The sequence below is a fragment of the Etheostoma spectabile genome, chromosome 21 (assembly GCF_008692095.1).
Source record: "Etheostoma spectabile isolate EspeVRDwgs_2016 chromosome 21, UIUC_Espe_1.0, whole genome shotgun sequence".
In the NCBI taxonomy this organism is placed as follows: domain Eukaryota; kingdom Metazoa; phylum Chordata; class Actinopteri; order Perciformes; family Percidae; genus Etheostoma; species Etheostoma spectabile.
The window spans coordinates 3,807,000-3,834,648 of record NC_045753.1 but is presented as its reverse complement, the minus strand read 5'-3'; the positions used below and the strand labels follow the sequence as shown (position 1 = coordinate 3,834,648).

The 27,649-nt window shown below is 42.4% G+C and overlaps 1 protein-coding gene across 5 annotated transcripts in view; it reads left to right on the top strand.

Annotated features, from left to right (window-relative positions):
- The window catches only part of LOC116671232 (myosin phosphatase Rho interacting protein), a 45,797-nt gene that overhangs the window by 13,305 nt on the left and 4,843 nt on the right, over positions 1–27,649 (top strand). For 3 of the 5 annotated variants that reach the window (XM_032502314.1, XM_032502315.1, XM_032502316.1), the window contains exons 2-18: positions 3,709–3,863; positions 3,952–4,036; positions 4,141–4,312; positions 4,982–5,408; positions 6,295–6,421; positions 7,285–7,389; positions 9,581–9,637; positions 10,179–10,247; positions 10,328–10,417; positions 12,154–12,263; positions 13,400–13,964; positions 14,459–14,596; positions 17,911–20,490; positions 25,834–25,981; positions 26,183–26,300; positions 26,704–26,863; positions 27,056–27,169. In XM_032502314.1, the coding sequence (XP_032358205.1) occupies positions 3,742–3,863; positions 3,952–4,036; positions 4,141–4,312; positions 4,982–5,408; positions 6,295–6,421; positions 7,285–7,389; positions 9,581–9,637; positions 10,179–10,247; positions 10,328–10,417; positions 12,154–12,263; positions 13,400–13,964; positions 14,459–14,596; positions 17,911–20,490; positions 25,834–25,981; positions 26,183–26,300; positions 26,704–26,863; positions 27,056–27,169 (5,187 nt within the window). In that variant the 5' untranslated portion in view covers positions 3,709–3,741. The remainder of the gene's footprint in view (positions 1–3,708; positions 3,864–3,951; positions 4,037–4,140; positions 4,313–4,981; positions 5,409–6,294; positions 6,422–7,284; positions 7,390–9,580; positions 9,638–10,178; positions 10,248–10,327; positions 10,418–12,153; positions 12,264–13,399; positions 13,965–14,458; positions 14,597–17,910; positions 20,491–25,833; positions 25,982–26,182; positions 26,301–26,703; positions 26,864–27,055; positions 27,170–27,649) is intronic. The other 2 variants (XM_032502317.1, XM_032502318.1) reach the window with 2 other exon arrangements.

Below are 27,649 nucleotides of genomic sequence, written 5' to 3'. Positions count from 1 at the left end.
GTTCCTATTAATGTAAGTTTTTTAAATAGTTTGTCACCCAAAACCCGGGAATTTTTCCTTTTTTTTTGTCATCTGACCCCCTTTTTTTGTCTTTCTTACCGTGGGGCTTTTCCCCTTTGGGAGAGCTTTTACACCAAGCCCAGTTTTCCACCTTAGGGGAATAAATGTCGCAAAAACTTTTAAATAATTTAAAAGGGTTTGAGTCCTGAGATAGTGCGGGCAAAAAACCAGAAAGGGTTTGGGGAAAGCAACCCCAATGACCGAAATTTCTTGGTACGTTAAACCCTTTGGAGAAAATCCAGCGTGTCCCCTTATTGTGGGGGGGTTTTTCCCCTTATTGAGTAAGCCTTTGGTTTTAAAGCCCAGTTTTTGGGAGTCCCTCTGCCCTTTGGGGGCTGTAAACTAAAGAAAAAATCCCCATCACAGCCCCTTTTAAATACAGTTTATAGACAGTAGTTCATCAAAAAATTATCAAAAAATTTTTTCCATGTATTTAGGTGGCCTTTTAATTTTAGGAACATACTGTGCTCTGAAAGGAACTCAGCTAAAGAGCCCCCACATTAAAAAAGAAAATTTAAATCTTTATTTTTTTATCTGTTTTGTTTTGGGGTATAGCCCTTAAAAAAAATGGCGACTCCACCCCTTTTCTTATTCCTCAGTCCCCCAATAAAAAAGGGACGTTGGGAAAGGGTTTTTTTGGGTCTAAAAAAATTTTTCAGTTAAAAACATTATTAGATCATTTGTTCCCTCCAAAGTATAATAAACCTAGTGTAAGTGGGTTAAAAGCTTTGAAAAAGAGCTATTACTGGGAATAGATAACTTAAGTGCATAATATACTGTATATGCTGTAGTCTCTGCTCTTTCTCCACACTTAAACTACTGAAGTAATGTTACCATTCTCCTCTTAACTGATATCTCTGTTATTGATGTGACCATGTTTTTCCACAGTGCATCGTTCCACACGACTGCTTATTCTCAATCATGATCGTTTCTTTCTAGTGGAGGAAATTCTTCCACAGCGTCTTAAGTTCTGAAGTGCGACACAGTGTAATTGCCATATTTGGCAGCTCCTGGGGGTTTACAGGCAGATCTTAATGAAGCTGGATCTGGGTTCAGTGGCCTTAAAAGGAGCTGCAACAGGACCCAGCACCTGATTTACATCTGTAGAAGCAAACCCTGATAACAGAGTTGCAGAACTCAGAGCAGACATAAAGATGGTTGGAAAGGAAGTTTAGGATGTTTCTTTGCTCTGATGTTTAACGAGACAATAAGTTACCAAGTTTTAATATCAATGTGTTAATTATCCTGACATACATAACATACAGGAATCTTAGATTAGCATATTGTTGAATATGTACATATATACTATCAATTGTTACGAATTGATACTATAAATAAAATAAATAAAATTGAATATATATATATATATATAATATATATATATATACACATACATAGTCAAATAGATATTGAGATTTGTCAGTGTTATAAGAGAAGCACTTCTGTGTCCTAGCTGGTTTACAAAACATACGCACCTCTACGTTCTTCACTGACAAAGCGGCTTTAGTCCGGCAACCCAATGCTGTCATCTCCCCTTTTCACTCAGTGTGTGCTACACCCGAAAGGATTTGCCTAGTTACCATGGTGATCTGGTGATTAGAAAATGGAGTGTCCATACAGTGCGGTCTTAGTGTGCCCAAAAACTCTTGAAAAGGGAGGGATTGGAAGAGACTTTTGCCTCATTTCTACTGAATGGTACGGCTCGACTTTTATTAACAGGTCTTCTTCTCCATTTGGTTTTCCACTGCAGATAATACCCCTTTTAGTGTAGGCAGGATTTTTACCTGATCACCACACAAACTGTTGTGACATCACCAACGCAACACTCACTGAATCCTTCTATCGGCAACCAGAGGAACGTCTGCACGTCAATTGAACAAAGTGGTGTACAGTATAGTTATAGCAGTCCTAAAAACTTCCCAGTCTGTCCAGTCCAGACATGCCTGAAGATCGGCCACAGCTTCACTGGCCCACTTTGTAGATGTCCTCCCAACAGGTTTATAAAGTTTTAATTTCCGCCTGGAATCAGGTGGACCAGGGTCATGGTCTGAGTGTCCCAGTGCAGTGCGGGGGACTGCGTGATATGCATTGTCGACGTTTGTGTAACAGTGATCCAAAATATTCTCTCTGGTTGGACATTTAATAAACTGTCTGTACCTTTTGTTTAAGTCACCAAGGACAATAACGTGGGAATCCGGGTTATTCTGCTCCACACATAGAATGTAAAATGGAACGGAAACACCAGCCAGAATGAATGAAGCAAACTCACAGGGGGAGTAAAAGGGTGTCCCGTTGATAAAGTGTCCAGACCAAGACACCAGGGCTGTAGGATCTTACATCATAAGATGTAAGATATATATAAAATTAGTCTTTGCTTTGTACATTTTTGTATGACCCGACACGGGATAAGCAGACTAAGATCGGTGGATCTGTCAGCTTTATTATCAATTTCCTCACATATACTAGACTTGCAGAGAAATTAAAAGTTAGTTTCTTACCATCCCACAGTGAAGAAGACAAAAGAAAATGTACAACCGATAAAACAAGACATTCCTACCGCGAGAGTAACAAAAGTTCTCAACAGACATTTTTTCAACACCAAGACCGTAAACGGCAACAATATTACAATACAACAAGAGAAAAACGCAGGGATGTTATTGTTTCCACTTTTAAATGTGTAGTTATCTGCTCCAGCAGGGTTTCACGCAGCACTTTGCAGCTTAGGCGGCTGCCTGAGCAAGACACGCCCGTCGCCTTAACTGCGTCATTAAAAAAAACCAAATTTATATGAACAATATCCCCCGTGTTACTCTGTCCTGTTTTCTCCCTTTCATTCCAAACGCCAGCCTCCCTTCTCTGCCGAATGCATTAAAAATAAAAAACGTGCCATGAACTGGAAAATAATCCATTTTTACAATGTGACAGGCCTCGACATTAAGGCTTGTCCGCTTGTCCGGAGCACATGGATTTTTTTTGGGTAGGGCAAGTGGAAGAGAAATTTACTTGCCCCACTGGCCCTGGACGAGTTCAAACTCAAACAAAATAAAATGCCATGTTACTTCAAATTAAAACTTAAAATCAAGTGGTGCCAAATTTTGGTACCCGAGAGCGCGTAAGTGTGAGCATATCTGACGTCTCTGCATCTTGACAGAGAGCGAATCTCCGATTGCCGACCGCGCGCGCGCGCACACACACCACACACACACACACACACACACACACACACACACCACACACACACACACACACACACACACACACACACACACCACCACACACACACACACACACACACACACACACACACAACACACACACACACACCACACAGAGCTGTGGTGCAGGCGTAGCAAAACAACGTCTACTTTGTTGCAGTGGGTCACGGTAAATGCCGGTAAAGCAGTTGCAAGTGTGTTTACACTTCAAAACTCCTCGCAGACCGCGTATATTATATCTGTTACAGGCAGGCACCACTGTGTTCACTATGCCCTACTGCCTGACTGACAGGCTGAGGTTGTCAGCCCTACCATCTTAACTTACAAATTTTCCGCGGGAAACCCTGTTAGGCATTCCAGTTTTCATTTAATCCAAAGGTTAAATCATGCTGTATAAACTAATACACAGACTATTGTCATGTTGTGTCTCCTCTAGCCAAGCACACTGCCTCAGGGCACAGTGAACATGAACCACTGTACAGACGTCATAGACGCGGAGCCCAAGACGGGTCAGAAGAACTCCCTGTGCATCATCACCCCGGACCAGGAGTACTTCATCAGAGGAGAGAATAAAGAGATAATCAATGGGTTAGTTATCTTGATGTGTCTGCTGATCTGTGGGTAGAGTAGTATGTGCACACACACAAATGGCAAACCCACTCTCCTTTGTCTCCAGGTGGAGCGAACAGCTAGTAGTATACCCCCGAACCAACAAACAGAACCAGAAGAAGAAACGCAAGGTGGAGCCTACGACCTCCCAGGTAATACTCCGTACACAGCACACAAAGGTATTTCACACAGCTTGATTTGATATTTCACCTTTCCTACTTCTTTGATTTTGACCGTTTCATGTGTTTGTGTCCAGGAACCAGGTCCAGCCAAGGTAGCAGTGACCGGCTCTGGGATCCCAGAGGCGGAGATGGTTCCAGATTCAAGCTCCATTATCTGGCAGGAGGAGCTGAACCAGAGAGAGGCCGAGGGGGCTGCTGTCTGGACCCCTGCTGACCTGCCTCCAGGATCACCGCTGGCCCCCGCAGGTTAGGGGTCAAATAACACTTTTGTATAGAGGACCTCTGTGTAGTGTTTATAAACTAGTTCATACCAGGATAGGAAATGAACTTACAATGTAAATAAAATACTTTATTCAAGCCACTGACAGACATGTTCCAATTTGAATATTCTGTAATATTTCAATCTTCGTGTGCTAAAAAGGCACATGAGTTCTTGTAGATGGCAATACACATTCTCATTTTTTGCCAAATAAATCTTTTTTCTCTCTATCTTTCCTCAGAGATGGTCCCAATAAAGTGCTTAAAGTCAAATTCAATTTGTGCATGATTACATAATATAACTATTTTTTAATACTGTATCCTACATTGTGGATAATTAAACTATATACAGTATCATATGCTGAAGTATATTTCTGGAGCGTTAAAGACTAAAAGAAAAAATGACGAGAACCATACACAATCGGATACTGTGACCCCCCCCCCCCCCCCAAGGATAATATTGTTATTTTGATTTCTTTTGGTCACGATAAGCTGGTAGTGAAAATCTGATCTTGTGATACATATTTTGAATGTTTTAGAGGTATTAGTGGTAAAAAATGTATCACAGGAAAGATAATAACACAGCAAAGTAAAGTTTGGGATTTTTATTCAAGAGTGTTAAGAGGTTCTCCGGGGTCTTCTGTTTCTCTTGTCTAGGTGACTGTGCACCCCAGGGCTCCGACGCAGGCTCAGTGAACGGGGACGAGGTTGACCGGGGAAGCCTGGTGCTGCATGGCTCGGCGCCCCAGCCCCCCAGTGACCTGCTCTCCCCGACAGGCTCGTGCTCCAGTCTGGGGGGCGTCCCGCGGTGCCTCTCCCCAACTCCCAGTGACCCCTTCCCTTCAGGCAGCTCTCTGCTCTCTAACGGCTCCCACATCAGCGGCTCCGTCAGCTCTCTGGATTCGGACGCCAGCGGCAGCACCGACAGCCACCCGGCCAACCAGAGGGGCAGCCACTCCCACAGCCACCACGACACGCCTCGATCCCGGAGGATGGAGGCGGAGGCCAGGAAGGCGGAGAAGAGGAGCCGGTTTAAGAGCCCTGACAGGCAGGAGAGGGAGGCCGTCCTCAGCCCCGAGAGGAGGTCAGTGTCTGCTACTTCTGTCTCCTGCTGTTGTTCCATAACAGTGTTCATCCATAACAGTGTTTTCTGTCACACACTCAGTTTGATGGCATCTATAAAATAGCGTGGAATCAGGAGAGTTGCCATCATCAGCTTCTCCTGGTTAGATTCCTTCAGTGTTTATACCGTGAGCCAAATTATCAGCAGAGGTCTCCTCCTCTCCAAAACAAACAGACCAGGTGATTAAAACTGGTAAATAAATATGAAATGAAGGATGAAATCCACTTTGAGAGCAGAATAACCAGAACCGTACACAACCGGAAACTGTAAACCTAAAACCGTGACACGAAGCCGAACCGTGGGTTTGTTTCATGTTCCATACCTGAAGGGGCCTAAAAGCCTGGTCATATTTGCCGAACTTAATTCTTCATTCATTTCTTTCTAATTCTTAAAGCTTAAACCGTGAAATCTACTCAAACAGGCCTAAGCAATTAAGGGATGAAAATAAATTTGGTAACAGTTTCATTGGGGGTAACAACAACAATTAATCATAAAACAGTCAGCCGATTGTTCTGCCTATTGTTTAGACATACACTAAATCAAACATCATCAGAAAATACAAAGAGCAACACAATGTCTGTATTGTTGATCCCTCATGCGAGACCATTTCTTCTCAAATGCTTTCAGTCCAATTACCATGTACGGACGGATATGGTGCTTGGATAAAAAAATGAAGAAGACATATGTACAGGAACAAATTAAAAATAATGGATGTGTGTGTGTGTGTGTGTGTGTGGTGTGTGTGTGTGTGTGTGTGTGTGTGTGTGTGTGTGTGTGTGTGTGTGTGTGTGGTGTGGTGTGTGTGTGTGTGTGTGTGTGTGTGTGTGGTGTGTCCGTTGATTTGCAGTCGCTCTGGTGTTATTGAGAAGTTGGAGGCCTTGGATCTGGAGAACCCGGAGAAAATGGAGGTGGAGGACTTGGGGATAAGTGGAGCCAGACAGGGCCGTAGTGAGCACAGACGCTTTCACAGAGAGGTAAGAATGTGTGTGTGAATATGTAAGTGTGTGTGTGTGAATACGTGATCCAACAGTGCTACATTGCGCAGCAAATTTTTTTTTTAAAGCTATGGTGTAAAGATGTGTAAACAGTGTTTTTAAACATAACATTGCAGAACAGATGTGGCTTAGCATTGCAACCACCGAGGGTTTTGGTTCTTTCGTGTTCTGTCCCATTATCTCCCCTTTTCCCGTCACCCTCACCCTTCTTCTCTGCCTCTCTCTGTCCTGTCTTTGTTTTTGTTGTCGGTCAAGGGTCAGCAGCGTGCGCTGTATTCCTTTCCATTTTCCATTCTGTGGTGGGATTCCCCTTGTGACTATGCTTCCCTTTCCCACCATGGCCCTCTGCGCTCGGCTACAACCACTCCAAACCCAACTTTAGGAGCACAGAGCCATAGTCAGACACTGTTAAACACTCAGGTTTTGTGTTCTGGCCTTAGAACTTTGTTAGTCATGCACAGATAAATATATTGCATATGGATAAAGATGCCAAGACTTCTTGTGTATTGCATTTGCACACGCAATCGTTCATTCATTTTTACTGCTGCTTACAAACAATACACAGCCTAATGTTATCAGTATTTTTTTGTCATTCTCTTTTGTTCAGTGTGGTGCAGAGTTGATACTCACAAAACACGTGGGTTGACAAAGAAGGAAGGAGTTGTTATTTCCACTGCACATTAATTCCCACCCAAACGACCAAATTAGATTCTGTGTCCCACACGGTCACGTAGAAAAAGGGCATGCTTTTGTATTTCTATTTTATTTTGAATATTTTTATTAGAACTCATTTCACAGGTATGAAAACAATGTAGAAAAACGTGCATGTGTGTGTTGTTTAGGAGCAGAGGCATGACGTGGGTCAGGGTCTGGATTTTCCCTCCACCCTGCCCCCTCTGAGGAGAACCAAGTCCCTGGACAGAAGGACCACCGAGTCCGTCATGACGGTGAGTTTATACTCTTCTCGTGTGTGTGTGTGTGTGTGTGTGTGTGTGTGTGTGTGTGTGTGTGTGTGTGTGTGTGTGTGTGTGTGTGGTGTGTGTGAGTTTATACTCTTCTCGTGTGTGTGTGTGTGTGTGTGTGTGTGTGTGTGTGTGTGTGTGTGTGTGTGAATGGAAGAATGAACCCATCATTTGAGACTACATTAATCGTAGTCCTCTGTGAGGTCAAAAGGGTGATAGCTGTGTGTGTGTGTGTGGAAGAATGAACCTATCATTTGAGACTACATTAATCGTATTGCTCTGTGAGGTCAAAAGGGTGACAGCTTCGGTTAAGTGTGTGTGTGTGTGTGTGTGTGTGCGTGTGTGTGTGAGAGAGAATGGAAGGAAGAACCCATCATTTGAGACTAAATTAATCGTATACCTCTGTGAGGTCAAAAGGGTAACAGCTTCGGTTAAGTGTGTGCGTGTGTGTGAGACACAAAGCAGATTTTGGGCCGCAAGGTCATGTTTTGGCATTTCTGCTTGAAAAAAATAAAATTAAAGGAATTGAGACATTTTTTTTTTTTGTCACACAAATAATCAACTGATCGTTTCAGCTCTACACCAGAGTAAAATCTACACACCAGGCTGCTGGTTGTGTCCCACAATGCTGCGAGAAAACCTGCATATCAGCTACACACAAACTAGTTCACTTTTATTGGAGATTGTTTGATATAACAAGATGCAGCTGATATAGCTCATGATAATGTTTGGGTTTAGATTTGTTCTAATTGGTTGGACAATAACCAACATTGGTTATTAAATTCCCCACTGAAGGCCAGTGTGTTTCAGTGTGTCTCTGGTCTTGCAGCCAAAGCCTTTCCCGTTCTGCTAAGCTGTAGGGTCCTGGGTCAGGATCAGTTCTAGGCCTTCAGCTGGGAGAAAGGTTGCTGGGTTATTGGGGCAGAGAGGCATGACAGCTTTGACATTGCTAATGGAGGAAATGGAGCATGTATGAGACACAGATACAGTATGTACTGCAGCATTACGAGTTTTTCCTCATGTTTTTTTGGCCGTGGTGTGGTGGTGCGAGGGTCTGGATGTTGTAGGCCAAACCTCCATGCTGCGAGGGGCAGTGCTGCCCTCTTCTCTCTCTCTACTCTCAAGGTTATACTCCTCATTCTGCTCCCTCTGTGTGCAGATTTTGCCTGCTGCGTGTATTCATTGCACCCGTTTTGTGTTGTGTGTGTATATATCTGTCGGCCAGAGAAACAAGCGTATAAACGCAGCCACTGCAACCTGAGGTCACCATTCACGTGTGTGTTTCTGTCACCGTGTGGAATCACAGTATTAAGCACTGCTTCGTCAGCTGGAGTAGCAGGCGGACAAATCTTTAAAAAAAGAAACTGCCCCTGGCCAGTGGACTGCATTTAGACAACATGATATCTTCTAAATTTGTCTTTGAGCCATTGGTAGGGTTAACTTTTACCCTCAGCTGACTGAGGGAGCATGTGTTTTTTTTCTGCTCTTCATTTTTTTTTTTTTTTTGAAGGACAATATGATTTTGTACTTGATTTGGGCATATTGCATACAGTATGTCATTTAGGAATTGTTTCTGGCTGCTTTTCAGGCTAAGTTGTGGCCTGCTTTATTTTGCTATGTTGGAAGGCAAGTGGTGGTAATCTACTGCAACACTTTCAAAAAGGAGAATGGTTTGTATTTGATTGCTTCTGATTAGGGGTGGGAATCACCAGACCCCTCCCGATATCATTACGATACACGAAAAACACGATACACAATACAATATTGTTGCGATTTTTAAACATATTGCAATATTCTGTGATATATTGCAATTTAGTACCTTTTTTCCAACTTCTAAGTTTTCCCAATTTAAATTATGTCCCCGAAAAGAGTTTGTCAACATCGGTTTTATCTAAAAAGATACATTTCTCTGTTTGTTCATTTCACTTCAATTTTATTGAAACTGACCAAATCATATTGTATATAATAAAAGATCCATACTTGGTGACTGTGTTCGATACAGTATTGCCACTAAAAATATCGCGATACAATGCTGTATTGATTTTTTTTTTTTTCTTCGCCCCTACTTCTGATGTCATTTTGCATGTTATTTAACACCCAAAGTTTTTTTTCTGTACTATTTCCCATTGCAGATGTGTTTTTTTTTTAAATGTTTTCAACATTTATTTTTTTCCAGCCGGATTTATTAAACTTCAAGAAAGGTTGGATGGTAAAGCTGGACGAGCAAAGCCAGGTACTTAATGAACTGTTAATCTGCCTTTGTCTGTTAAAAGTAGATGAAAATGTTATCTTATTGCCAAATACAGTAAAAGAAATCATTAGTTTTGTTCAAGGAAAATCTGTATCTTCCTTCAAATCATCCACACATATTGACACGGTGCAATACATAGACATTTAGTTTTGGCATTTTTATAAAGTTTCTTTATGGAAAAAAAAAAAAGTAATTTAAAAGAAAGTCAAACAGCATCTGCGCTATCCACCTAAAGCCCTCTTGAATGTCTTACATTCCCAGGCCTTTACAGGGCTGTGGTCACACTTTGATGTTGTGTCTTCAATTGACTTAAAAGACTACGATGGAGCCTGAAGGCTTTCAAATACATCTTAATATGATATACAGGGGCAAAATCTGTGCTATTATAGAGCAGGTTTTATTGATTTATTCAATATGTGACTACTACTTTTGTATATCTTATTAGATTATTATGCTCTGTGGATGTGAGTGGCTGCTTTACAGAAGTCTCTTTTTTGTCTTTTTGTTCCTGTACACGTTGTAGTGGAAGAAATATTGGTTTGTTTTGACGGATCACAGCCTGAGATACTACAAGGATTCCATTGCAGAGGAGGTAAGCATATCCTTTTATCTTAATGCTTTTTTTATGGTAAACAGTTTTATTTCATGTGTCTCATCTTTGTCTTACCTCAGGCCTCTGACCTGGATGGTGAGATGGACCTGTCCACTTGCTACAATGTCACTGAATACCAGGCTCAACGTAACTATGGTTTCCAAATACATGTAAGAGGCTTTGCCTTCTCATAAAGGTTGTGATGTTTTTCCTATAAAATGTTCTTGTTATATGTATGTATGTATGTAGATAGATAGATAGATAGATAGATAGATAGATAGATAGATAGATATACTTTTTCATTTGAATAGATATAACAATCTTATTCTGGACTACGATGGAATATTAACCCACCATTAGCCAAACAGCATGCAGGGTGACGTTAAATATACAGTAGTAGTGTAAGGGATAAGGTAGCAGTACTAGACACCAGAAAATTATTAGTATATGATAATGTGCAATAATACAGATAACACAACTGGCTAGATGTCCAATTGAGGACATGGCTTTTAATTCCATATACATTAGCTGCAAGTATAGCAATGTAAATACCATACTGTTCATGAAATTACAAAATGTAAGACTTGTAGCCTGGAAATCCATCGCCCATCTCGAGGGGCGGCACCAAGCGTGCATTTCAATATCTCGCTGCACGCAATTGGCTAACACTACGACCAATCACACGGTTCGGCATGCATGCATGTACACCACGGATTATTTGCAAATCTAACCAGCATGTTCAGGGAGTCTGGGCAATGCCGATAAAGCGGTGGCCTGTGGTGTTCATGCATACTATTGCATGGCTCACATCAGGTGTCAAAACCATAGTTCCAAAACACGGGATTTGACTACTATTTAACGCGACAACGAGATGTTTTCACAGGTTATGAAACTGTTTCAGTTTACTAGTGATAGACTGCAGCGCAGCCCACAGCGCGGACAGACAGCAGTCGGAGCTCAGGCAGATACTGAGAGGACTGTGCCCGTCAGCAGCGGGCCCCGGGGTGGCCTTCTTACTACTGTGTCTCTTCCACCAAGGCTAACCAGGTGCTGGTTCTGGGCTGGTGCTATTGCCAGTTCGGTGCTGGTTCTACTCGCCAGTTATCTAGGAACCAGCTGGATCTTCCCCAGCCGGAGAGCCAGCAGACCGTTGGTTTCCTCCACAGACCTCGGTCGTTATGGTTGCCCATCCATGTCCAAAGCTAACATTAACAGCTCTCTGTGGTTTAACAGCTGACCAGTGTTCTAAAAAATGGCGGCCATAAGTTTGTTTTCGAACATCATGGTAACCCCGCCCCGGCACCTGACGTAACCGGTTCTCATCTCTAGACCAGCGCTAAGTTGGTGCTGAGCTGGAACCCAGAGCCAGGTTTATTTGTGTGGAAAAGCAAAGAACCTGTTTATATTACGCACTGACTCCGAACCAGCACCAGAACTGCCTTGGTGGAAAAGAAATTTAAGAGATTCGGACTCTAAGATCCCATTAACGCTAGCTTAGGAACCCACCTGGCTTTGCCTCCGTAGTTATTGGCCAACACAGACTATTCTCCAGAAGGGAAAACTCTCTCCTTTGCCTGATGTTCTCTTCGCATATGTTCTCTTGTTGCTTTAGAATAAAAAATGTTGGACAATCCTTCAAATATGAAATACCTGACAAATACATTTCTTAAAAATATGAATAGAAAAATCAAATAAAGCAGTCCCCCAATGGCTCTGAAACACCTTAAAATATTGAACGGATAGCTACTACAACAAAATAGCAAAGTAGCCAAATGTATATCATCTCATGCCATACACTGTCAAAACACCCTCTAAACAAAAACAGAAAATGAAGAATTATTTAATGTAGGTCAGTTGTATTACAATACAACAGGGTTTATATTTTATGGTGCTTTTAAATGTTTAGACCCAGGAAGGAGTGCACACTCTGTCGGCCATGACAGCAGGAATACGCAGGAACTGGATCCAGGCAGTCATGAAGAACGTCAGACCCTCCACTGCCCCTGATGTGGCAAGGTCAGTACAACTATGTCAGCACTGCTGCACACATTTCTTAACCATAACGACTAATAATTCAACCTCTGGTTTAAGCTGGAAATATGATTAACCCATTGCCACTGGCATCATGTTGTGTTACGGCTCCGCACACGGCGTCACCGCTCCGTCACGTCTTCACACAGTCTAACACTATTGTTTTGAGAGAGTCAATGTCAGTGGGAATCCGGGCCCAGCAGGTGGGTGTTTTTATACTGTGAGGAAAAAAGGAAATGTTCTTAGACCCACTTTCCTTACTCAACAGAAAAATCCAACCAGACACATTCTGAATCTAAAGTTTCTCTCTGTCACCAGACTGAGATTAGTTCAATTCCCCTGTTAACTCATCAAAGCACTCTTCATTCAAATGACAAAAAAGTCTTGGGTTAGTCTTTCAACTGTTTTAACAATTACCAATTCTGGTTTGGTCGAACAAACCCTTAATTTACAGAGTTAACGTTGGACTTGAAAAGAAACGGCCATTATATGCTCACCTCAAAGCCACCAGACTTCAAAAAAAAGTAATTTTACCTCACTGATCGGAATCAAATTGAACCCCAGCCCGATATAGCCTTAGCACACACAACTAAGTGAGCTGCTGGGGGCCAGCCGCGGCAAAGAGGCAGTGGGGAAATATATAGGGCCACAACATTTTCACATATAACTCGGTGAATTAGATGTGAAAATGTTCGGTCTCTATATGCTGTTTCCCCACTGCCTCTCGGCTGATGCTGGCCTTTTTGTACTTCTAGGTAAGCTTGAGCTCTCACTCACAGGACCACATTTATTTTTCACTTGCCCGTTGGGATAACTGCATGAGGCGTTCTGCTTGCCATAACAGAGGGATTACTGGCCCCAGTCAAGCGCTAATTTCACGCCCTGTATTCAGAAGTAAATTCCGCAACACAAGTTTCCCCAGCAAAATTGAGTTGAGTGGAAAAAAAACACTGCTGGACTTCAGCACAATGGCAGCGGATTGTCTCTGGCAGGTGCAATACACCGCGTCCAGTGGACATTGGGGTTAAGGAGTCTGTGATATCGAGACCATCTTTTGGGAAATGGACAGTGAGCATTTTGAAGCTAAAACCTAATTGCCTGCATTTGTTATTGCCTTTCAGCTCAACTGAGGATCATGGCTCCTCTCCTTTCGAGGGTCTGCTTAGGCCGGACATCACGCAGGACTCTCTATCCTCTGAGGCCTCATCTGTGGAGAGAGAATCCACTCCAGGTGTCATAAAGAGCCGGGCACGTGACCGCAGAAGAGAAGGCCGCTCTAAGACCTTTGACTGGGCAGAGTTTAGACCCATTGCTCAGGCTCTGGCTCAGCAGCGGGCTCAAGAGGCCGAGAGTCTCCAGCTAGACCTGGTAGAGCTGGAGCGCAGTCGGAGGAGAGAGGAGAGGCGGAAAAGGTATGAGTCTGTGACTAGCTCACCAGTGGAGCAAACAGCCGTTAAAGAAGCAGGGAGGACAGACTGTGAGAGTGGAGAGGGAGTCGAACAAAGCGATTCATTAGCTCCCACGTCTTTGGAGAGGCAGCAGAGGGTGGAGGAGGTGATCGAACAACACTGGCAACAGGTTGAGAAGACACCCATACGGGAGGAGAGGAGGGTGCCTCTGCCCGCAACAGCGCAATCCAGAGAGGCTGTTGAGCTGGAGCAGCTACTGGAGAATTACAAACAAGGGGTATGTTTAGTTATTTAATATCAACTGCAGTAAGTGCGCACACAGCAAATTGCAAATCAGGGTAACAATAAGCAGTACATGATCTAAAATGCAATGGAGTCACTCATAACGGGACTACATTTTCTTTTAGCCCGACAGCACATTGGGCTTGGTTCCAGTTTTCCTGTGCAGGGCGACACAAAAATTAAAACAAGTTTACTTCTCCTGCTTCACTTCCAAAATTTTGCGGGAACAAACTGGCTTATCTACCTGGTGCGCTATTGGCGGGTTTGCTGCTCTGCTCTGCAACAGTGGTGTGCGTGTGTGTGTGTGTGTGTGTGTGTGTAAAAGAGAGTCCTGAGGTCAGGGGCAGGGGTTAGATGCAGCCCCAAGGAGGTCCTACTTTCAAATCTTGGCTAACTCTTCAACATTACCAAACCTGCCTTTAATATTTCACATTGTTGATACCTTTTAAATTCTTAACTATACAAAATCTTCCCCCGGTGCTCCTGCAGATAGAGGACCTGAAGGCCCAGTTGGAGAGCTGCCACCAGCAGCTCCTTGACTCAAACAAGCACAAGCAGGATCTGGAGCTCCAGCTGAGAATCGCTCTGGAAAGAGAGCAGGACATCCGGGCAGGTTACATTTCTCCGGTGAGTTCTAGTGTCAGTGTGCCGCTGCATTGCTCTGTATGTGACTCTGCTATGATGGGACATCCTGTTCTAGATTTTCTGCAATTTGTCAATTGAGCAGTGTTTTCGCCTCCATTTTGTAACATTCTTTGCATGTTTTATTTTAATGTAAGAAAACATCAAACAAACTGACACCAAAGCAACACAATGGCTACAGATATGTGCCTTTGCATGAGTTCATTGCATGTAAAAACCAAAACCAAAAAAACATTCACATCTTATTACTACATTGGCTTCTACTAGTTAATCTCCTATCTTTGTGTCATTTATGAACTCATGCTAGCAGTTCATTTTGGACCAAGGAACTCCAGTTTTGTGGTTGATGAAGTGACTTTCTGAGGATTATTTCACTCTACATGAAAAAGAGAATTTCTAAAAAAAAAAGTAAAGGTTCTACATATGAGATTTTGAGCATTAATTCTGCAGCAAACAACTATTTGCTATGTAAAGATGAAGTGGCTGTGCATGCGTGTTAGTGCAAGTGAGTCCCTTCCTACTCTGAAACTGTTGCCCGCCCCTCGTGTTTTACAAAGAGACTTAGGGCACTTTTACACCTTTAGATCGTTGGACTTGGTGTGCTTAAGGGCATAGCAGGCTTCCAACATTGTTTCATTTTTCAATTGGTTAGGTTAGTCTTCACTTACTGTCAAGTGCACCAAATGTTGTGAACAAATGTCAGGCTGTGGAAACAGTCTAGTGAAACTTGCTGACACTTTCCTGGTATTTGAGAAGAAGGCAAACAATATGAGCAGCTGACAATGAGTAAAGAGAGGCGCGATGAAAGGGATAGATTATGATGTGTTACACAGGCGAGGAGCATATGTCATTATTGGGTGGCAGTAGCTCAGTCTGTAGGGAGTTGGGTTGGGAACCAGAGGGCCGCAGGTATAAGTCCCCCATACGGACCAAAGTCTGGTGGTAGAGTGGTGGCTGGAGAGGTGCCAGTTCACCCCCCCTGGGCACTGCCAAGGTGCTCTTGAGCGAGACACCGAATCCCTAACTGCTCGGGGTGCCTGTCCATTGACAGCTGCAGCCCCCTCACGCTGACATCTCTCCATTAGTGCATGTATAGGTACTGAGCATGTGTATTTCAGGCCCGTGCATAATGTGTATTCTAACAGAGTGGGAACATTTCTTTTGATGGGATTAATAAAAGTATAAATCCTTGCTAAAATGAGCTAGAAACATGAAACTTAGGGGGAATAGCTGGAAATGGCGTGCATATGCTTCTGTAGAAATATGAACCCAATTGGCCACATGGTGGCGGTGTAATTAAGTCTTTAAAATGCAAACTTTGAAAGTCCACGCCCCCCACAACGTAAGTCCAATTGACTTGAAATTTCTCACACAGATGCAGCTTAATGTGCTCTACAGAAAAGGCTCAAGGACCATCAAGGTCTGCCAAGAAAACTTTCCCCCATTTTACATTTTTTGAAAAACACAATTTTGAGATCTCCTCCTACTCCCTCAAAAGTTTCTTCAAATTCAACACCAAGGGGCGCTATAAATGCAAACAAACTGCAAGTGATGTAACACCAATCAGGCTTTGAATGACTAAATGTCCAATCCACACAAAACGTCCAGGAAATGTCAACATAACAACCTCACACATACACTGCAAGTCTCATTCAAATTGACCGCTAGGGGGCACTTTAAATGCACAATAACTGGACGTGGAATGGCGCAAATCAAGGTTTGAGCTAGGAATCGCAGCTTGGGGCTTTGTCAGCAATTGTTTTTGTGTTGGTCATCTGCTTTTCTCAAGTTGCCGTGAGCTGGACTGAGCTACATATCACACTGAATTGAAAATAGATGTTTTTGACAAATCAGTTGTAGGCATTTTAGACAAAGTGCACTGTTTGTCCAATCGTCAATAATGGTCAAGATGCGCGTTCTCTTGCTTGCCGAGTGTGCTTACCTTTACCGTCAATTAAAATTGTTCACAAAAGGGTAACTTTTATTTATTAAGTAATTGTTTATCTCGTTTTGTCCAGGGTCCGCTTTCTCTGTTTCAAACACCTTGCTGAGAACGCTGTAAGGAACAATGTGTCCATTGCACTTCGTAGCATTTATATACTTGGTAATTTAACGTTAGCCTTATTCTTTGTAAGGCTGTAACTAAAACATTTTCATTGTCGATTAATCTGTCATAAATCGGTTAGTTGTTTGGTCTATAAAAGGTCAGATAATGGTGCAAAAATGTCCAATGACATCCTCAAGGGTCTTGGTTTGTCCTCAACTCAAAGATATTCAGTTTACTGTCATAGAGGAGTGAAGAAACTACAAATCCGAGCTGGAAGCGGGAATCTGAGAGTTTTTGAATGAAAATAGTGGACGATTTATTTAATTGTTGACAAGTAATTGATTAATTCTTGCAGCTTGGCTGAAAATAGTTGATCACTGTATTTTTTGAATTTAGAGTGATTGTACCCTCCATGGTCACTGGCACGTAAGCTTTACTTGCTAAAATGTTTGGCTCAACAGATATGATTGATAACTTCTTTGCTTGTTTTCTAATTAAATGCATGGATGCCAGATTCTCATCATCTATTAACTGCTACGGACCATCCATTTGTTGTTCTTTTAACTAATATTGTTAAATATGTTTGATGGAATGTCTGTGCTTGTATGTAGATGTATGAATGGTTTTGAGGCTGAATGATTACTTTTAGAGATGAATCAGTTACGGTTGAGTTCAGTTAAGTTTTGCTGTGATTTTTAGATTATAGTGTACGCAATTGTCTTGTTTTTTTTTTGAGAAATTGAATAGTTAAATGACTTACAATGAATTATTGAAAAAGTTTGAAAATATGAATGGACATTAGATTTTAGTCTGATAATATTCACTTTCGCCACTCAGAAAACAATTGTTTTGGTGCAAGACATGAGCTTGGACCAGAGAATGAAGAAAATGTGTTTTAAGGACCTGGAATGCCTTCCATCTAAATGTGAACCATCTAGCTGAAACTAATATCGCCTTACTTACCACGTGAAAAAACCTTAACCATTTAATGTGCATGCTCTGTTGTGGTTAACTAACCCTGGCCATTTAATCTCTTTCATTTGCTTTGAATTCAAACCATTAAAACTTAAGGTAATTTGAATTTGTTTTAAACCACTGTTAATTTACATAATTTGTGATTTATATGGGAAATCATTTTGTAATGTCACTTTTTGAATGAGGAAAATGATTGGTAGTTAACGTTGAAGATTATTAGCAAGCTGTGTGTCTCCCCTGCTGTGTGTTAACCAACTGTCTGGTCCCCTTTTCCAAGCTGGAGCACCCTTTGGGTCTGGAGGCTGATGTGACGCCCCAGACGAAGAGGCCCGAACTGGTTAGTTCTCAAGCACAGAGTTTAACAAAGAAGTACCAGGAGACCAGAGAGCTCCTAAAGCTGCAGGAGCTGAAAAAGCGCAACATGCAGGCACAGCTTGGCCTTTCGCTTTCTCACCTCCCCATCAAGGAACCTTACTTTTCTGAACCCCCAAATCTATCCATTCCGGAAGACCCTCCCACTGAAGCTGTCCAAAAAACAGTTAGCCTCCTGCTCCAGGACAGTACAGAGTCAATTCAAGAACTTGAACACTTGATAGCTGGTCAACCTCTGTCCCTAAAGGAGCTCGCAAAATTATTGAAATTCCATGGTTGTAATCAAGAGAGGGCAGAGAAACATCAACTACAGAAGCTCTTGGAGACCTGGAATTACCAGCAGGAGATAGAAAATGAAACATTAAAGAAGAGTTTAGCCAGGGCAGGAGAAAGCATCCGTGAGTACGAAGCCCGTCTTCCAACCATGGAGGATTTGGTGGGGAAGGTTCAGAAGCAAAGTTGTGAAAGCCTAAAAAGCCCCTACGGCCCACTCTCAGAAATTGAAAACCATTCGGAGACGAATGAGGCGTCGAACGCAGTGCTCTCTCACAGGGTTAAACTTTTAACTAGTGAAAACGGGGCATTGAAGCAACGTTGTCAGGAGATAGTGAATCAACTCACTGAGGCCGACAGAGAAATTGACAGACTAAAAGTTGAGCTGATCAACCAGCAGGGCGAAAAACAACATCATCTGGTCATGGAAGAGATGAAAAGACTGAAGGCTGAGCTGGCTGAAAACGAGGCCAACGCCATAGACAGGGAGTATTACGAGAGGGAGCTGAATGAGAAATCCTTGAGGCTTCATGAAGCTCTAATTACATTAGAGGAGCTTGGCAACAGCCTGAAAGATACTGAGAAGAAGCTGCAGTTGAAAGAGGCCACGCTGAAAGGTCTAGGCTTTCACACAGATTATGAGGACAAGGAGTTACACCCAGAGCAACTAAAAGAGCTACTTGAAGCCTCACAAGCAAAATTATTTGAGATGGAGGCAAGGCTACAGTCTACAGAGCAACGCTGTTTAGAACTAGAAGCCAGGAACAGTGAACATATCACACTTAACCATGAATCTGAGGAAGTCAGTAGAGAGAAGCTAAGGGAAGCAGAAAACAAAATTAGAACGTCACAAGAGAAGTTAGAAATAAACACAGCCAGTGTTGAAAGGACACTGAGCGAGTGTGTTGAGGCAGGAGAGAAGCATGTTAATGACAAAGGACTTATAAAGCAAGTAGTAGAAGAGATTGAGATGAGGTCCGAGGCGATTAAGCAGGTTTTGGAGATGTTGGCAAAGGTAGATGTTAATGTAGAGAAAATGCTCAGTGATTTAAAAAGCACTTTATTCGGTTATTCGAAAGAAGAACCACTCTGTGTGAGTCAGTTGGACATGAGGTTGGTAATTGAGGGCGAGTTCTGGAGCCAGCTGTTGGGATCATCTAAAATCAAAACAGAGGAAAAAAGACACAGCTGTGAAAGACATGTGGCACAACAGATGATGGCACAGAAGCACTTAATGCTCTTGACTAGGAGAACTTGTCCACGAGCAGAAGTTGAGAGAGAGGTTGTGACAGAGCAAGATTTTGCAGCCATGTACAGATGGCTTGACAATGAAACAAATGATCTCATTCTCAAAGAGTTAATTGAGAACTTGGAGGCAAGATCAAATGGTTTGAAGCAGATCGCTTCCAGTGTGAACTTGGCCAAAGATGACCAGCTTGTGTCTTTGGCTCTAACAAGCTTTGATTTTGGTCAAGAACTGAAACAGTCCTCTGGACATCTGTTCGATGCTCTTAAAGAAGCCTACGTGTCTTATGTAATCACTAGGCTGAAAGTCCAACATGAGAAAGAATTAAAGCAAAAACAGAGAGAAGTTCAGATCGGTAGCTTGGATTGTTTAAATTGTCCTAAATTGAGAGAAGCCATCAGAGATCTTGAGTCCAAACTGCCAGATCTTCAGAATCTATCTGAGACTTCTTTGAAAACTGCCACAGGGCCAAAAACTTTGATCCAGTCCGATGGGGGGCCCACAGACTCATTGGACAAATACACTGAGCATGACATGATAGCCAGGCATAGGAAGGAACTACAAGAGGTCAAAGACAGCTACGAGCAGGAAGCTGAAAAGTTGAGGCAGGAAATCGCCGTGGCCAGTGAAACACTGCGTGTCTGTTCAGAAGAAAACGTGAAAGAGATCGACGTGCTGAAAAACTGCGTGGAGAATCTGAAGAAGCAGCACGAGATGGAAAGGACAGACCTCATGGAGAGGTTTGACCGGGAAAGGGAAGAGCTGAGAGGCATGATGAGTCCGGCGAACCCTGACGAGGACAGACCGCCACATCCCGCCTCGGCCCAGACGTCCACCCTGAAGGAGCGCATTCAAGAGCTGGTCGTCCAAGTCTCAGTCATGACCCAAGAGATGAGACGGCGCGAAGAGCAGGGAGATATTACGACTCTACGGCTGAAATACGAGAAAGACCTGGAAAACCTGAAGGTGGAAGCGCTCCTTGTCCTTGCCGTCCTCATCTGTGATACCTTGTGTTCCTTTGTGGCATTCCCAGATCCCCCCCCCCCCCACCTCCTCCTCTTTCCCCAAACCCCACTCCCCTTCCTAACCTCGCTTACCCTACTCTTGCTCTTTGTTCTGTGAGCCACTTTTCTTCTGTGTTGCATGAAAACTAACCCATAGGTTTATGTGGTCATTGGCTCTGTAGTGGTCGTGTTTCGAGGAACCCATTTTGTTGGAGTTTTCATCACTTGTACAACTTTGAGTAACTGGAACGTTAAATAAGCCCAAAAAAATCAACAGAAGTCATCAGATTCTTATACACCACATCATCATATATATGCCTATTCTCCTCTGAAATGAGTTCCTCTGGTTTTAGCTCAATGTGCTTATGATCTAACCATTTAATATAAATATAAAAATGTAATTTCTTAACACTTTAACTTTTGAATACAGTTATCAATTTGATTATTTTAGCTATGAGCTTAATTTGGGTCTGATGCCATTTCTTTTGGCTGTTTCTACTAACGGTTTCATTTTAATTCCTACTTTTTCAGAAAAACAGTTGCCGACATAACATTTCAATTATTTGACTTAAGTCATTTTAACTCTACTTTAAGTCTACTTCTTGCTTCTTCTTTTTTGCGCCTCAGCAGAAAATCGAGTTGTTGGCTCAGTTGTGCTGACATATCTCTTATGTGGGACAACTCCATGAATAAAGTTGTTAAACTTCATTTATAGGTGGAGACGGTAAAATGTTGTTGAAAGCTCTGGGAAAAAGTTAGTAAGCAGACCTTGACTTTATTTTGTAAAAGGACTAGTCACAAAGTCAGGAATAAACCTTGAGGCGTGGTCTTTCGTACTTTGTCATGATAAAGGGTCAATTCACCCAACTAACTGAAACACAGTACATATATCCTCACTTACCCCTAATGGCATTTGGCCAAGAAGATGGAGGTAAAAACAACACTTTTCTTTTTATTAAAAGTGTTATTTAATTAATAACTTTTTGGGGGGTTTTAGGTGACAAAACAGTAATTAAGCCCAGTGTGAACCAAGATGGCCAACATACAGTGGTGTGAAAAAGTGTTTGCCCCTTCCTCATTTCCTGTTTCCTTTGCATGTTTGTCACACTTAAATGTTCGGAACATCAAACAATTTAACAATAGTCAAGGACAACACAAGTAAACACAAAATGCAATTTGTAAATGAAGGTGTTTATTATTAAGGTGAAAAAAAATCCAAACCATCATGGCCCTGTGTGAAAAAGTGATTGCCCCCCTTGTTAAAACATCTATAACTGTGGTTGTCCACGCCTGAGTTCAATTTCTCTAGCCACACCAGGCCTGATTATTGCCACAACTGTTCACAATCAAGGCATCACTAAATAGGAGCTGCCTTGAACAGTAAGGCCACCAGAAGATCCTTAAAACTACACATCATGCAGAGACCAAAGAAATTCAGGAACAATTGAGAAAGAAAGTATTGAGATCAGTCTGGAAAGGGTTATAAAGCCATTTCCAAAGCTTTGGGAATCCAGCGAACCACAGTGAAGCCATTATCCACAATGGCGAAGACATGGAACAGTGGTGAACCTTCCCGGGGAGTGGCCGGCCCCCCCAAAATTACCCCAAGAGCGCAGCGACGACTCATCCAAGAGTCACAAAAGACCCCACAACAACGTCCAAAGAACTGCGGCCTCACTTGCCTAGTTAAGGTCAGCGTTCATGCCTCCACCATCAGGAAAAGACGGGGCAAAAATGCCTGCATGGCAGAGTTCCAAGGGGGGAAAACCCTGCTGAGAAAAAACCAACATCAAAGCTCGTCTCAATTTCTCCACAACACATCTTGATGATCCCCAAGATTTTTGGGGGACACATTCTGTGGACCGATGAGACAAAAGTGGAACTCTTTGGAAGTGTGTGTCCAAGTATATCTGGCATAGAAGGACACTGCATTTCAAAAAAAGAACATTATACCAACAGTAAAATATGGTGGGGGAGTGTGATGGTCTGGGGCTTTTTTTTGGCTGCTTCAGGACCTGGAAGACTTACAGTGAAAAAAGGAACTATAAATTCTGCTGTCTCCCAAAGATCCTGAAGGAGAATGTCCGACCACCCTGTCCGTGTACCAAGCTGAAACAACTTGGGTTCTGCAGCAGGACAAGATCCTAAACACACCAGCAAGTCCACACCGAATGGCTAAAGAAAAACAAAACGAAGACTTTGAGTGGCCTAGCCAAAGTCCTGCAACCTGAATCCTATTGAGATGTTGTGGTATGACCTTAAAAGCCGTTCATGCTCGAAAACCCTCTAATGTAACTGAATTAGGACAATTCTGCAAAGATGAGTGGGCCAAAATTCCTCCAGGAGGCTGTAAAAGCCTCATTGCACGTTATCGCAAACGCTTGGTTGCAGTTGTTGCTGCTAAAGGTGGCCCAACCAGTTATTAGGTTTAGGGGGCAATCACTTTTTCACACAGGGCCATGATGGTTTGGATTTTTTTCACCTTTAATAATAAACACCTTCATTTACAAATTGCATTTTGTGTTTACTTGTGTTGTCCTTGACTATTGTTTAAATTGGTTTGATGTTCCGAAACACTTAAGTGTGACAAACATGCAAAGGAACAGGAAATGAGGAAGGGGGCAAACACTTTTTCACACCACTGTACTTTTATCAACTCCCATATTGACGTGGCAGCGTATAATATTACAGCTTTACTCTTCCATTTACCCATCACAATAAAAGCCTAAGTTAAATTCACTCAAAGCATTTGGCTAATAGGCAATCCAGTAAAATGACGTACACAGTTATTTACACTAGATATCAAACAAAGGGCAGTATTCTCCTGTGAGCCGTAAATTCACCATTTAAAGCAGAGGGCAGAAGATGCATTATATCGGAGCCTGACCAGGCAATGCTTCTCTTCCTCTGGCAGCTCACTCTGGGTCTGGTTCTGCAGCTGCCCGTCGCTGATCTCTTTACCGAGCGGACGGGATGGATTAGCGTAGTGGAATGATTTCACCCCAAAGAAAGCGTGAAAGCAAGGAGCGCTCACGCGGACTGAAAAAAAGGATTCGAAAATTCACCTTTCAGTGGGCAGCCCTAAAAACTTTTTATGGTGCTCAAGGCAACCAAAAAGATTACATTTAATTAAAGCTCAACAGAGTGTTACTCATGGCGATAGACACCATTGACTGTAAAACGTCCCCCGTTGGTGAGTAGATCTGATATGAGTTGTTGAGCTTGCTGTTATGGGCGCGGCGATCCTGATTGCGGCTGTGAGGATTTTAGATGAGGGAGGAGTGAGGGAGGAGCCCTTGCATACCATACGTCACACACTTTCATTGTCAATCCCATCATAGCCACGCCCTAAAACACCTCTCGCTTTATCGCCGATATTAAAATTAAATAGACCGTAAGTCAAGAAATGAACATCATTCTGTGTTGCAGAAGACTTAAAACTAGCGATTGAGACCATAAACTCATTATAAAAATGTTTACTGAGGTAATAAATCAAGTTTTGCAACTGCATGTGTTGCCCCCTGCTGGAATTCAGATAGAATGCATATTTAAGGCACTTCTGCACTTGCAGCATTTTGCCAAACCGGCTGCTTTGTCCATTAATACACAGTCTATGATAGACACTTTACAGCACCCTTTACCCTTGGTAAAACAGTTGCTTATGAATACTTTTAATAGCAACGTGGTCTCGGGAATATCTTGTTGATGTTGGCGTTTAAAAAAAAAAAACGCAGTCAGTTGAATTGTTTATTTTAAAGTTAATAACAAAGACACTTATAAAATGGTAATGGAATCATGAAAATATTAATGTTTCAACAGAATAACAAATCAAAGTTTCAACACGATAATCTTTGACTCGGAGATATATTGCGGCCAAATGACGTCAGAATATTCCTTAAAGAAAACACATAGCTTTGAGTATATTTGATTAACTATTTTTTGGGCATTATGTTCATAAGAGGGCTAACCATGACAATCGGAGACATAGCTACAACATTAAGTTTAAAAGATCTACTTACCTCCACATTGCAAAATAAATAATAACTGAATATTGTATATAATGTTTTGGGTGCAGTGGCCCAGGCCCACCCTAGAACGTGCAAGGCAGACACCGGCGGTGGTGCCGTTTTCTTTTACAAATGAAATTCATATTCAAATTTAGAATATTTGTTGACAGCCCTAGTGTAGAGTAAGAGACAGAGTGGTAACTTCGTGACACAAAGATCAGTACTTTTTAAGGTTTGACTTAGTGCGTTTTATGGGGTGTTAAACAGTTTTGGACGCTCAGACAGTCAATCTTATGTCTGGACTAACTAAATACGCCGCAGTTTCTGAATAGTGCGTCAATGACCCCACTGTAACCCAGGATATCTTAACACACACGATGCATAGTCTCACATGCTTCTAAATAAAGCTTGTGCGTGGTCGGATGTCAGATCAGGATGTTTACATTTGCTGTGTGCGGGAGACGTTTCAGCCTCACACAGTAGGGTCCTGGGTCTGAGCTCTCGGGGTTTATCCATGTAAAAACACACCAGACCTCCATTTCCCCTGTTTGGCTGGCGCTAGATTTAAGCAGAGACAGGCATGCAGGCCAGGGCAGAGTCCTCAGATTAGTCGTGGTGAATAGAAGCCGGAATCAGGACAAGGTTTTTAGCTAGACTAGTGGGAAGGCCATTGAAATCTCTTCTTGTGGAAACTTGCACTGTAGTTATAATGGCAGTGTAATGGATTTGTCTAAAAGTGTGTTGACTAGGATTCTTTCTTCTTCTCTCTTCCTCCATACTACCCAATGGTGCTAGTTTGGCAAGCTGACTGCTAAAATGCCCCATGCTGAAGAAAGTGTCTTAGACCGCTTTTCATGATTTTATTAGACTATCTTCTTAACCCTACATTCAAAGATTTGGTCTATTGGCAAATTTTGCTGCGGACTACAGCCAGAATTTACCAAAATAAGCTCAGTTTGGAAAAAGCTGTGGCTTTAGCTGGTTTGGCTGTGGCTAGAAAATGGCAGCATATGCTTTGTTACCTTCATTTTTCATTGTCTATGCATTCCTTCAGTGTATTGTGTATCCTCTCATACCTCTTCTCTTTTTGTAGACACAGGCTCAATTTGCTCATGGCTAACAGGCTGTAGCTTGCAAGTTATTTGCTGGAATTGAATGCCAATGGTGATGTGTGGCTTGTATTGTAGGGCCCAGGGTTTCATTCCTGCTCACCATATACGGTCAGGAGAACCTTTTGGTCCATGTCCAAAAGGCCCATGAACTCACTGTTGCACCATGTTTTTTTTTCTGTCTCATAGGCCACCTGTGAGAGGGGCTTTGCTGCCATGGAGGAGTCCCATCAAAAGGTAATAGATGAGCTGCAGAGGAAACACCAGAGAGAGCTGGAGAACCTGCAGGACGAGAAAGAGCGGCTGCTGGCAGAGGAGACAGCGGCCACCATTGCTGGTGAATAACATCCTAAATGTAACCTTTGACCTAACCGATGGAACTAGAGAACACTGCTGCCAATGTGCTCATCTATTACTTGTGTGACTTACAATGGTGTTGTTGTTTTTTAAAATTTGCTTACCCTACCTTTTAGTAATAATACAGTTTTTAACAAAGTATGAAAGTTGTACTCATTAAAGCTTTTTTCTGTTACTTTAGCAATTGAAGCAATGAAAAACGCCCACCGGACCGAGTTGGAGAAGGAGCTGGACAAGGCTCGCAAGGCCAACAACAACACAGAAAATGCAGATATAGAAGAGATTCACAAACAGCATGAGTAAGTTATCCATTGTATATGTAAATGCGGTATGGTGTTGAAATACAAAGCTACTGTGTTAAGCATGAGTCATACTTCTGTGTAAAATCTACACCGTGGCTATGTATAAAGGTACGCAGAGACACGAGCCTACGCTGGACCCTACGCTGTAGCCTGACGTGCACCTTCTAAAGAATGCAACGACACGTCGCGTCAATGCATGTCGTGTATGGCAGCGTTGCATTTGCATTACAGACACAGCTCCAGTGTTTTCATGATCCTCATTCCACCCTTTAAACTTTGTAACGGATTGACTGGTTAACTAAACCAAACCTTGTCGTCTAGCTGCATTTGTACCCTTTTACTTCTGCACCCAAACTGGTGCTGTAAGACTTTCTCTGTGTGGCATTGTGCTGCGTTTCAGGGAGGAGCTGTGTTCGTTCCAGCGAGAGATCGAGGTGTTGTCGGAGCAGTATTCCCAGAAATGCCTCGAAAACGCCCACCTGGCCCAGGCGCTGGAGGCCGAGAGACAGGCCCTCAGGCAGTGTCAGAGAGAGAACCAGGAGCTCAACGCACACAACCAGGTGCAGACACACACTGAAAAACACAATCACTGGTACACACAACACACCTGTGTGTAAACATTTCCTCAGGAACACTGTCTAGATCTGCTCTATATGGAAAGTATTTGACACTATTAATAAAATTAAAATCTATGAAAGCCTACTTGCCTTTCTGCTTAACTGTTCTAAGATTCTTCTTTGTGGCATTATTAGGAGCTGAACAATCGCCTCGCAGCAGAGATCACCAAGATGCGCTCCATGACATCAGAGGATGGAGTAGGAGACACGAACACCACAATACATGGAAAAGAGCTCTACGAGTTAGAAGTAAGCGAAAAATTCCTTCGAACAAATCAAGAAATGATAAAGATGCGCATGGCTCCGGACTAACTTTTTACATTGGTTGCACTAGTGCACCTACATATTTTCATTTATAGTTTCAGTGCATCCACTTTAGGCATTATTGAATTTTAATGTCTCACATGTTATTACCATATTTGGACTTGTTAGGTATTTACATCATGCTAACCAGGTTAGATAATTGTTTTATAGTCATCCTTTTCAGAACCAGATCTCAACTTCAGTTAAAAGTGTGTGCACTGTGTGGCAATAATAAATAAAGCCAACTTCAGTGGTATCCTCTTACGTTTCTGACCGGACACATTGCAGTGGGAAAGCATGTCTAACCACTTTTTAGAAATAAAAGTGTTACTGATTAAATATACAATAAACATCTACAGGAAAATGTGGCTTATTTATCTGAGTAATATCCATTTGAATGTATTGTATGTCTTATTCTGCTTAAAC